Source organism: Stegostoma tigrinum, chromosome 15 (genome assembly GCF_030684315.1).
Source record: "Stegostoma tigrinum isolate sSteTig4 chromosome 15, sSteTig4.hap1, whole genome shotgun sequence".
Lineage (NCBI taxonomy): Eukaryota > Metazoa > Chordata > Chondrichthyes > Orectolobiformes > Stegostomatidae > Stegostoma > Stegostoma tigrinum.
In genome coordinates this window covers 1,756,874-1,769,987 of record NC_081368.1, presented here as the reverse complement: position 1 = coordinate 1,769,987, position 13,114 = coordinate 1,756,874, and the positions used below count along the sequence as shown (strand labels likewise).

Genomic DNA, 13,114 nt, shown 5'->3' with positions numbered 1-13,114 from the left:
GTGGATTTAGGTGGTTTGTCATGGATGGCCCAGATGTGATGGGCTGAAGGGTTGTTTCAGTGTTGAGGTTCTCTATGACTAACATTGAATGGTGTCTCCTGGCCATTGCTTTGTGAACTCTTGATGATTTTGTGCTGTTCATTTCTGGCTTTCTGTCTCGATACATTTCCTGACCCCTGTGCAGTGCTGTGTGAATTCTGACTGTGGTTTGATGAAGGATTAGTCTTTTGCAAACCATGTGAAGTGTTTTCAAGATTGTCAATGAGCATCAATGTTCAGCTGCTAAAAAATATTCTCACCTCTGAGCCTGAAGGCTCTAGACTGAAGTTTCACTTAAGATACCTGAATGCACGTTATGGAAGGCGGGGTGGGGGGGTTGGGGGGCAGCGGGTGGGGAGGTGGTCAGAAGAAAAATACTCAGCTTCTCGAATCATTTGTGCGGTATCCTGGTGAGTCTGTGACCTGACTTGTTTACGTGCAAATTGTCTGCAGTGTTTCCTATATCACAACAGTGACATTGCTTCAAAAAATTCTTCATTGGCTGTGGGGCCCATGGGCACTTCCCGTTGTATTTCCTGACATCTGTCCTTTACTTGTTCTCCCCACACAGTAGAATAATAGAGGGTCCCAGCTCAGCTGTACAGTTCACTTCGGACACGTCACTGCCAATTTGGAATTAAAGTTCCTGTTTGGTGAAATTAAATAATTCTTTTCACTGATATTGGTGAAGGAATAATTATTAGCCAGGACACTGGAGAGAATTCGCCTGCTTTTCTTTGTCCACCAGCTAAAGGCAGAGAGCTGTATCTGAGGGCTATTACTTGAGGGGGAGTTGGCAAATGTCTGCTGACAAAGGAAAGGTGATGGTAATCACAGTGTAGCAGGACGAGACAGAATGTACAAACGAAAAAGTCACAGCAGTGAACAGGTTCAAAAGGGGAAGGATGGCCAAAAGGCAGCATTAAAATGACAGTTACGTATGCATAGTATTTGGAACAAAATAAATGCACTAATGGTGCAAACGCAGGTTAACAGGCAAGATCTTATAGACACTATAGGCACATGGTTACAGGAGATCAAAGCTGGGAGGTAAATATTCAGGGCTGTGACTTTTCCAAAGGCCGGCCGGAAGGAAAGGGGTGTGGTGTAGCTTTGTTTGTGTGGAAAGGAATTAGTGCGATGGCAAGAAATGGTCTTGGGTTGGAAGATGAAGAATCCATGTGGTGGAGGTAATAAATAAAAAGGAAGGCGGCACTGGTAGGTGTAGCCTATCGACGCCTAACAGCAGAGATTAAGCATGAAATAATGAGGGCATGTAATAAAGGCAGTGCATTAAGCATGTTTGATTTTAATATTCATATAGTTGAGAAAGCCAAATTGGCAGAGATAGCCATGAAGTGAAATTCATTGAAATGTATTCAGAGCACATTTCCAGAAAAGTATGTTGTGGATCCAATCATGGATCAGGCTGATTTGGATTTGGTGATATTCATTGAGACAAGCTTATTAAGTGATCTTAAAGTAAAAGATCTGTTTGCAAGTAGCGATGAAAGCATGTTCGAATTTAACATTCCGTTTGAGAGCCAGAAACTTGGATTGGCAATAATTGTGCTAAACTTCAATCAGAGTAATAATGAGGGAATGAGGGCAGAATTAGCTGGAGTGGGCTAGGAAAGGAGTTTCGTAGCAAGGACACTGGAGGAGCAATGGCAGACGTATAATGACTCTGAAGAAAGATATGTGCCAGTAAGGATATTAGAGGATGTAGTTGCAGAAATATTGGATGCACTGATAGGAATCTTCCAGGAATCCTTGTATTCTGGAAAAGTCCCAGAGTATTGAAAATGGCTGATGTAACACCTTTATTCAAAAAGGGAAGGAAACAAAATGCGTTAGTTTAACATCTGTCATGGATAAAGTTTTTGAATCTATTATGAAGGATGTAATAACTGAGCACGTAGTTTGATCAGATTATATACTTCCAAGTCAGCATGGCTTCATGAGGAAGGTATCATGCCTAATAAATTTAATAGAATTCTTTGAGGAGATTACTAGCAGGAGCGATGAAGGGAAAATTGTTGAAGTCAATATTTTGGGCTTTGAAAAGCATGTTAATCACAATAAATCATGAAAAGCATTCATCCAAGTTCACTGGGTAATAGGTAAGGCAAATGGAATATTGGCTTGTATTTCAAAAGGAATGGAAGGATAAAAACAGGGAGATTTTGCTTAAACTATGCAAGGCACTGGTCAGGCCACAGCTGGAATACAGTGAGCAGTTTTAGCCTCTTATCCAAAGAAAGATGTCCTGGCATTGGAAGCAGCCCAGAGAAGGTTCTGATACCAGGCATGGAATGATTGTCTTATGAGGACAGGTTGAGTAGGTTGGGCTTATACTCTGAAGTTCAGAGATTGTGGTGACCTTAATGAAAGATACAAGTTTATTTGAGGTCTGGACAGGGGAGGTAAGGAGAAGTTGTTTCCCCTTGTGGGACAGTCTAGGACTACAGTGTGTTATCTCAGAATAAAGGGATTGCGCTTTACAGAACAGAGGTGAGGAGGAATTTCATCTCTGAGGGTAGGGAATTTTTTTTGTCCCATTCATTCATGGGATGTGTTATTCACTGGCAGGCTAGTGTTTATTACCCTTTCCTAATTGGAAAGAAGGCTGTTGAGAATCAACCGCATTGCTGTGGGCCTGGAGTCACATGTAGGCCAGACCAGGTAAGAATGGCAGTTTCCTTCCCTAAAGGACATTAGTAAACTAATGAGTTTTTCCAACAACTGACAGCAGTTTCATGGTCAATCTCGGATATTTTGTTGAATTCAGATTTCACCGTCTGATATGTCGGGATTTGAACCTGGGACGCTGGGTCACTGGATTTATAGTCCACTGATAATACCACTACCATCACCTCCCCAGGTGTGGAAATCATTACCTTAGAGGGCTTTCAAGGCTGGATCATTAAATATATTGAAAACCAAAATGGATTTTTTAATCAGTAAATGGAAATGTCAGGAAAGTGGAGGTGAGGACTATCAAATCAGCCATGATCTCATTGAACGGCAGAGCAGACTAGATGGATTGAGTAGCATACTCTGTCTTGTACCTTATGATGTGGCAATTCATCTTTCTACCTCCAGTGTAGCTGTCCTGGCTAGAAACCAAAAAACTGCAGATGCTGACAATGTAGCCTGCTCTACACTGGGGAGAATGAACTGCAGACTGGGTGACCGCTTCACGGAACGCCTATGTTTTGTCCACATAAATGACCTTGAGCTTCCTGTTGACTGCCACTTTAACTCACTACCCTGTTCACTGGCCCACATCTCTGTCTTGGGCTTGCTGCAGCGAAGTTCAGTGCATGCTGGAAGAACAAAACCTCATTTTCCGCTTGGGGACTCTGAATTCAAAATTGAATTTGATTTTAGGGCCTTGCTGTCGTCTCCCATCTCCTTACCCTACCCCACACGTCAGGACTTGTCATCACATGGGCTGGCACCACAAACAATCTATTGTTAGCCACTAATAGTGCCCGTTAGCAGCTATCCATTCTCCCAGGCTGACCTTTATCCACTCTTTTGTCTTTCTAATGTTTTGTTTTTCTGATGAACAGTCTAGGTCCGAAACATCAGCTTTTCTCCTAAGGTGCTGCTTGGCCTGCTGTGTTCATCCAGCCACACACTTTGTTATCTTGGATTCTCCAGCATCTGCAGTTCCCATTATTTCTTTTGTCTTTCTAACTGTTTTTCTCTCTCTCTGGGCTCCATCCCCACCCCCACCATTTACAGCATAAGTGCTAAGCTTTACTACAATCAGTTCTGACAAAGGGTCACTGGATCTGAAACGTTAACTCTGCTTTCTCTCCACGAATGCTGTCTAAACTGCTGAGTTTCTCCAGTGGTTTTCTGTTCTTGCATTTACATCATGTTTTTCATGACCACAGGATGTGTGAAAACACTTTGCTGCCGACGGTGTTGTTTGTGTAGTTGATGTTGTAGTGTATAAAGTAGCAATCTCTAACTGCACAGGCTATTTCCAGTTGATGTCCCATTGTTGGCTGTTCTTCGGAATTTTTTTGACTGGCTGCTCAATTGCTGAATGAAGACATCATGTTGGAGCTAAATAAAAACTGAAAGAACTGCAGATGTTGTAAATCAGGAGCAAAAGCAGAGGTTAAAATAGTATCAGAGATAATGGGAACTGCAGATGCTGGAGATTCCAAGATAATAAAATGTGAGGCTGGATGAACACAGCAGGCCAAGCAGCATCTCAGGAGCACAAAAGCTGACGTTTCGGGCCTAGACCCTTCATCAGAGAGTCTCTGATGAAGGGTCTAGGCCCGAAACGTCAGCTTTTGTGCTCCTGAGATGCTGCTTGGCCTGCTGTGTTCATCCAGCCTCACATTTTATTATCGCAAAAGCAGAGGTTGCTGGAAGAGAATTGCGAAGAAAAATATCGGCGTTAATATTTCAGGTTCAATGACCCTTCCTCATTTCTCAGGAAAGGTCACCAGACCCGAAATGTTAACTCTGATTTTTTTTTCTTCTCAGATGCTGCCAGACCTGCTGAGCTTTTCCAGCAACTTTGATTTTGTTCATCCAGTTGGAGACTGTGCAACAGTCTGACAGCCATTTTGTCAGTAGCAGAATGTCAGGCTCAGCTCTCAGAATGTGCTTAATTCTGTAAATATTCTTAGAACAGCTTGTACATGTCTGGTGTCCGTCAATGAATCTCTCAAGTAATAATGTGGAATTTTAAAATTAAGCTTTCCTTCTGCACACAGACCTTTCTAACTGTACTGGGTCATGGGAAAGAGCGGAGAAGGAATATTTCACAGTTTGCTTATCTTGTCGAAAGGTGTCGGTTGTCCAAACTCTCAGTGCCAGGCCAGTAAGCTGATCACTTTTCAGGCTAGTCAGAACAAAAGTGCTGGTTAGATATTGTCTGTCTGCACTGCTGGATTTATAAAGCTGACTGCTGCTTCTGTTGAGAAGTATATCACCTCAACAGTCAGTAAAGGTACTCACTTGATCAGGAGTGTAAAATTTTGCATTTGCTCAGGTCACAGCTGTTGGGGTTTGCACCTGAAGCCTCTTGTGCCACTTGTTACGTTTCACTTTGAATTACTATTTCAGAAGAGGATAGATGTAACCTGTCATTATAGGCTGCAGCACAGTGAGTATCCGCACCAGCATGGCAAACTGAATTTCAGCTGCCAACTCATGTTAACCTACAAGGACATGTGCAATTGTTTGAGACTTGAATCTGAAGGGCAACATTTTGCAGAGATTGAATAGGATATCTAGTTTTGAGGAAAGGATAAAATCTTGTGGCATTTGCAGTTGAAAACACATTAAATTTTGGAGTTGAAAGTGAAATGAATACTGAACTTTAGACTGTGCATATGTGGCCACATTATGAATGTCTTTTCTCCTTGCAGGTTGTACAGAATATTTTGGACAATGAACGAGACTATGCAAAGGAGTTACAGGTCTTGCTCAACACATACCTGCGGTCATTGCAGGCCAATGACAAGTTAGTATCTAAACCTGCACGTAGTCTGTTAACATTCTTATTGCTCTACCATTTTCAGATCAAGACTCATTTTATTCACATGGTTCTCTGGGTTTTGTACTTGTTACTGGTCATGGGATATCATTCTTTCTCAATCCACTCCAACTTTCCCGCCACAGTGGTCGAGAACGCCCTTGATCGTGTCTCCCGCATTTCCCGCAACACATCCCTCACACACCACCCCACCAACCTCCGGATACAACGCATCATCCTCCGACACTTCCGCCATCTACAATCCGACCCCACCACCCAAGACATTTTTCCATCCCCACGCCTGTCTGCTGTCCGGAGAGACCACTCTCTACGTGACTCCCTTGTTCGCTCCACACTGCCCTCCAACCCCACCACACCCGGCACCTTCCCCTGCAACCGCAGGAAATGCTACACTTGCCCCCACACCTCCTCCCTCACCCCTATCCCAGGCCCCAAGATGACTTTCCACATTAAGCAGAGGTTCACCTGCACACCTGCCAATGTGGTATACTGCATCCACAGTACCCGGTGTGGCGACCTCTACATTGGGGAAACCAAGCAGAGGCTTGGGGACCGCTTTGCAAAACACCTCCGCTCGGTTCGCAATAAACAACTGCACCTCACAGTCGCAAACCATTTCCACTCCCCCTCCCATTCTTTAGATGACATGTCCATCATGGGCCTCCTGCACTGCCACAATGATGCCACCCGAAGGTTGCAGGAACAGCAACTCATATTCCAAGATAATAAAATGTGAGGCTGGATGAACACAGCAGGCCCAGCAGCATCTCAGGAGCACAAAAGCTGATGTTTTGAGCCTAGACCCTTCATCAGACCCTCCTCTCTGATGAAGGGTCTAGGCCCGAAACGTCAGCTTTTGTGCTCCTGAGATGCTGCTGGGCCTGCTGTGTTCATCCAGCCTCACATTTTATTATCTTGGATTCTCCAGCATCTGCAGTTCCCATTATCACTCAGCAACTCATATTCCGCTTGGGAACCCTGCAGCCCAATGGTATCAATGTGGACTTCACCAGCTTCAAAATCTCCCCTTCCCCCACCGCATCTCAAAACCAGCCCAGTTTGTCCCCTCCCCCCACTGCACCACACAACCAGCCCAGCTCTTCCCCTCCACCGACTGCATCCCAAAACCAGTCCAACCTGGCTCTGATATAATAAAATGTGAGGCTGGATGAACACAGCAGGCCAAGCAGTATCTCTGATACTATTCCAACCTGTCTCTGCCTCCCTAACCTGTTCTTCCTCTCATCCATCCCTTCCTCCTACCCCAAGCTGCACCTCCATCTCCTACCTACTAACCTCATCCCACCTCCTTGACCTGCCCATCTTCCCTGGACTGACCTATCCCCTCCCTACCTCCTCACCTATACTCTCCTCTCCACCTATCTTCTTTACTCTCCATCTTTGGTCCGCCTCCCCCTCTCTCCCTATTTATTCCAGAACCCTCACCCCATCCCCCTCTCTGATGAAGGGTCTAGGCCCGAAACGTCAGCTTTTGTGCTCCTGAGATGCTGCTGGGCCTGCTGTGTTCATCCAGCCTCACGTTTTATTGTCTCAGTTTTCTCAGAAACTTCCCTTTCAACTTACATGCCCTTCCTTTCAGATATTTTGACTCCTATTGAATGAGTCTGTGCACTTCCTGCTGCGGAACTCCTTCAGAGTGCAACCATTTCTGCTCCTATTTCATCAGTATGCCCTGGACCCAGGGCCTTGTGACCTGGTTATGTCAAGGGATAAATAATCCTGAGCAAATAGACAGTTTGAAAATTTGAATTCAGCATGTACTGTAGAAATTAAAATCTAATCCTGGTAAAGTGTCAGTTAGCTGCATGATTATTATTAAAAGCCCAACTGGTTCACTAATGCCCCATAAGAAGTACCATGTTGTTCTTGCCTCGGCTGGGTTTGGATGAGACTCCAGGCCAATTGCAGTGCAGTTGTCTCTTAACTGCCCTCTAGTGGCTGAGCAAGAACTTGGTTACAGCAAGACTCTCCCACTGCAATCCTCCTGTAATCCTCTCCACCTATCTGGTCCTTTATCCATCTTCCATCCACCTCCCCCCTCCCTCTATTTTAGAATCCCCTTCCCCTCTCCCATTTCTGAAGAAGGGTCCAGACCATAAACATCAGCTTCCCTGCTTCTCTGATGCTGCTTGGCCTGCTGTGTTCATCCAGCTTTACACCTTGTTTCAGATTCTCCAGCATTGGCAGTTCCCACTATCTCTGTAAAATGAATGCTGTTCTTTCAGGGCAGCTCAGAATGACCAGCACTGACCTCACCAGTGACTGCCCACATCCTAACAGTAAATCGCGCATCTTAGCTCATCTGTATCCTTTTTATTCCTTTTTATCACTGGCTAGCCCAGTATTTATTGCCCATCCCTAATTGACCATGTAAATGGGATGAAATTTCTTTACCCAGAGAGTGGTGAGCCTGTAGAATTCAATACAATAAAAAGCAATTGAAGCCAAAACGTCGCCTGATTTCAAGAGGGAGTTGGATACGGCACCTGGGGCTGAAGAAATCAAGGGAAGTGGGGGCAAACCTTAAGCCATAACGTTTGGATGATGAAGCAGGCTCAGTGGGGGCTGAATGACCTGTTCCTATTTTCTGTGTTTCACCAGAGTGGCACTCTGGGCTATTTCAAGAGGACAGTTAAGAGTGAATACGCTACTGTGGGTCTGGAGTCGCACCTTGAGCCCAGACCAAAAGGAGCAGATTTCTTTCCCATTAGTCAACCGGGTGTGTTTTATTGCCCAACAATCTGCAGTTGGTTAGACCATTAGGGCCAGCTTCTCGCTGGATTCAGTTTCTTCATCTGCCATGGACTCCCTGAACATTGGAGCGAGTGCTCAGGATCACTACCTCAGTGGCATCGCCACTACACCCCTGACCTGTGCTTTCACAGCAAAATCGTGATGAAGCCAAACCAGATAACCCAAAATTGTGTTGAGCTTGCTGGCCATGCTGACAGGACAGGAAATCTACTGAAGATGCCTGTGTTAAGATGATGTTCCAGACTGGTACGTCCAGATTATCTAAAGCTATGCCAGCTTGGTATATGACCATGGTGTCCATGCCAACCCTTCAGAGCAGAGCCATGCCATGCTACGTGATCTCTCTATGAAGCCTTCAAATAAGGCTGAGGAGGCTGATGTCCCTGCAGAATGAATGGCTTCCCCCTCATGTGCCTGATTCTCTGTTTGAAGCTGCAAAGCCTGAGGGTACTCTGGGTCTTCACGCTGCAGCACGGAAATGGTGGAAAAGCAGTTTGATCGCATTGACAGCATGGAGCATTGTATCACTCTTATCCAAAAGAATCATGTCAAGCAGAAAAGCATTGCTGGTGATAATTTATCCAAGCTAACTCTCAATATTTCTTAATCTTTAATATGCAAGGTCAGGCCATTGTAAGGTGGGGACAGTTTGAAAAACAAAGACTATTTTTGCATATTTCTGCATCACTCAGTTTTCATTTGTTGGCAAGGAGCGTGTTTTAGGCTAAAATTGAGTTGCACAGGAGCTCCTGAGCTAGCCTGAAGGTCCCCATTGACTCCAGTTTTGTTAGAGTTGTTTGTCACCCTCAACAAAATGCAGCCTTCATGGCCAGGGCTATCACTCTAACTTTATCCATGTTTGGACCAAGGTTGTAATGAGGTCAGGAGCTGAGTGGCCCTGGAGGAACCCAAACTGGGTGTCACTGAGCAGGTTATTTCTGAGCTGGTGCTGCTTAATAGCGCTGTTACTGACACCTTCGATCATTTTAGTGACGATTGAGAGTAGATTGATGGGGCGGTAATTGGCTGGGTTGGCTTTTTATGTACAGGACACACCTGGGCAATTTTCCACATTGTCGGGTAGATCCCAGTGTTGTAACCGTACTGGAACAGCTTGGCTCGGGGAGCAGCAAGTTCTGGAGCACAAATCTTCAGTCCTATTGCAGGAATGTTGTCAGGGCCTGTAGCCTTTGCAGTATCCAGTGTCTCCAATCATTTCTTGTTATTACATGGAATGAATCGAATTGGGTGAAGCTGGGGACCACTGGAGGAGTCCGAGATGGATCATCCACTCAGCACTCGTGGCTGAAGATTGCTGCGAATACTTCAACCTTATCTTTTGCACTGATGTGCTGGGCTCATCCATCATTGAGGATGGGGGTATTTGTTCAGCTTTCTCCAGTGAGATGTTTAATTGTTCTCCAGCATTCACAACTGGATGTGGCAGGACTGCAGAGCTTAGTTCTGATCCATTGGTTGTGGGATCACTCAGCTCTGTCTATCACTTGCAGCTTATACTGCTTCACGTGTAAGTAGTCCTGTTTGTTTGCTTCACCCACGTGACACCTCATGTTTAGGTATGCCTGGTTCTGCTTTTTGATTGAAATCCCAGGTTTATTAAAGTAAATGAAATGATTGTTTCTGCCTGACTAGTTATTCTCCTCTTCACGCTTCTTTGTTTTGTTTCCAGATTATCTGCTGCTGATATTGGGGCATTGAAAGGGAATCTGGAGGAAATCTGCTCATTTCAGCAAACGCTCTACCAGACTTTGGAGGAATGTACAAAGTAGGTTAACAGATCAATTGTAGTGCCTAACCCTTCCAGTACCATTGAACTTTTGGTGGCTTTTACTAATTTACATCCATGCCCACTTGTTGGATTAGGGCTGATGTTCCTCTTCTTGTGTTTGGGTGTTTTGCTCTGTCTGACTGTGAGACATTCCAAAATGAAATTACTTTTCTCGAACAACCTGGTCATCCAATCCCTGGAGCAGTACCTGGGCAGTTTGCAGTCTGCAGATGCACCCAGAGAATCTGTTAGCACTGAATCTGTACAATTGATAAAACAATGTCATTGGAGAGTTGTTTATAAAACTGTTTTGTGAAACTGAGATTGAACGACCATCTCCTGCTGATTTACTTTTTCTTGTCCTTTGTGGCCATATGATGCACTGAGAATGGGGCTGTTAACTAATCAATGACCAATCTGTCTTTGAATCTCGAATAGACTCTGATGTGGTACTAGTTTTAATAGAACATAGACCATAGAACAGTACAGCTCAGTACAGGCCCTTTGGCCCACGATGTTGTGCAAACCTATTATCCTACTAAGATCAATCTAGCCTGCACACCCTACATTTTACCATCCTCCAAGTGCCTATCCAAGTGCAGCTTAAAAGTGTCTAAAGTATCTGACTCCACTACCACTGTCGGCAGCCCATTCCACATGCCCACCACAATCTGTGTGAAGAACCTACCTCTGACATCTCCCCTATACCTTCCCCCAATCACCTTAAAATTATGCCCCCTCGTAATAGTCATTTCCACCCTGCTCTATCTATGCCTCTCATCATCTTGTATACACCTATCAAGTCACCTCTCATCCTTCTTCGCTCCAGTGAGAAAAGCCCTAGCTTCCTCAACCTTTCCTCATAAGACCTGCCCTCCAGTCCAGGCAGCATCCTGATAAATCTCCTCTGCACCCTCTCTAAAGGTCCCACATCTTTGCTATAATGCAGTGACCAAAACTGAACACAATATTCCAAGTGTGGTCTAACCAGACTTTTATAGAGCTGCAGCATAACCTCAATGTTCATAAACTCGATTCCCCTGCCAATGAAAGCCAACACACCATACGCCTTCTTTACAACCCTATCAACTTGGGTAGCAACTTTGAGGGATCTATGGACGTGGACCCCAAGATCCCTTTGTTCCTCCACATTGCCGAGAATCCTGCCATTAACCCTGTATTCTGCATTCAAATTCCACCTTCCAAAATGAATCACTTCACGTTTTTCTAGGTTGAATTCCATCTGCCACTTTTTTGCCCAGCTCTGCATCCTGTCAGTGTATCGTTGCAACCTACAACAGCCCTCCACACTGTACACAACTCCACCAACCTTTGTGTCATCAGCAAACTTACTAACCCACCCTTCCACTGCCTCATCCAAGTCATTTATAAAGATCACAAACAGCAGAGGTCATAGAACAGATCCCTGTAGAACACCACTGGTCACCGAGCTCCAGACTGAAGACTTTCCATCTACTACCACTGTCTGTCTTCTACTGGACAGCTAGTTTTGTATCCAGACAGCCAAATTTCTCTGAATCTGTACCACCTTACTTTCTGAATGAGCCTACCATGTGGAACCTTGTAAAATGTCTTTCTAAAATCCATGTACACCACATCCACTGCGCTACCTTCATGGATGTGTTTTGTCACATCCTCGAAGAACTCAAGGCTTGTGAACAAAGAACAAAGAAACCTACAGCACAGGAACAGGCCCTTCAGCCCTCCAAGCCTGCGCCAATCAAGATCCTCTGTCTAACCTGTCATCTGTTTTCTAACGGTCTGTGTCCATTTGCGCCCTGCCCATCCATGTACCTGTCCAAATATACCTTAAAAGACGCTAACGTGTCTGCGTCTACATCCTCCGCTGGCAACGCATTCCAGGCACCCACCACCCTCTGTGTAAAGAACTTTCCACGCATATCTCCCTTAAACTTTCCTCCTCTCTCTTTGAACTCATGACCCCTAGTAATTGAGTGCCCCACTCTGGGGGGGGAAAAGACTTCTTGCTCTCCACCCTGTCTGTACCACTCATGATTTTGTAGACCTCAATCAGGTCCCCCCTCAATCTCCATCTTTCTAATGAAAATAATCCTAATCTATTCAACCCCTCTTCATAGCTAGCACCCTCCATACCAGGCAACATCCTGGTGAGCCTCCTCTGCACCCTCTCCAAAGCATCCACATCCTTTTGGTAATGTGGTGACCAGAACTGCACACAGTACTCCAAATGTGGCCGAACCAAAGTCCTATACAACTGCAACATGACCTGCCAACTCTTGTACTCAGTACCCCGCCCAATGAATGAAAGCATGCCATATGCCTTCTTGACCACCCTATTGACCTGCGTTGTCACCTTCAAGGAACAATGGACCCGAACACCCAGATCTCTCTGTTCATCAATTTTCCCTAGGACTTTTCCATTTACTGTATAGTTTGCCCTTGAATTTGACCTTCCAAAATGCATCACCTTGCATTTGTCCGGATTGAACTCCATCTGCCATTTATCTGCCCAACTCCCCAGTCTATCTATATTCTGCTGTAATCTCTGACAGTCCCCTTCACTATCAGCTACTCCACCAATCTTAGTGTCATCAGCAAACTTGCTGATCAGACCACCTACACCTTCCTCCAGATCATTTACATATATCACAAACAACAGTGGTCCCAGCACAAATCCCCGTGGAACACCACTGGTCACAGGTCTCCAATTTGAGCTGCCCCTCACAAAGCCATGCTGACTATTTCTAATCAAACTGTGCTTTTCCAAATAATCATAAATACTAGAGTCATAGAGGTCAGCACAGAAAGAGGTCCTTCAGCCCATCGAATCCTCATCAATCAGAAGCATCCATCTAACTATTCTAATCCCATTTTCCAGCAGCTAACCCATTGCCTTGTCTGCCTTGACATCACAAGTACATACCTAAATACTTCTCACTTGTCATGAGGGCTTCTGCCCTGTCCACCCTTACAGC

The 13,114-nt window shown here is 45.0% G+C and overlaps 1 protein-coding gene across 3 annotated transcripts in view; it reads left to right on the top strand.

Moving 5' to 3' along the window:
- Nucleotides 1–13,114, top strand: part of arhgef6 (Rac/Cdc42 guanine nucleotide exchange factor (GEF) 6) — a 168,955-nt gene that overhangs the window by 98,524 nt on the left and 57,317 nt on the right. For all 3 annotated transcript variants that reach the window (XM_048544625.1, XM_048544626.1, XM_048544624.1), the window contains exons 7-8: nucleotides 5,445–5,539; nucleotides 10,038–10,133. In XM_048544625.1, coding sequence (XP_048400582.1) covers nucleotides 5,445–5,539; nucleotides 10,038–10,133 — 191 coding nt within the window. The remainder of the gene's footprint in view (nucleotides 1–5,444; nucleotides 5,540–10,037; nucleotides 10,134–13,114) is intronic.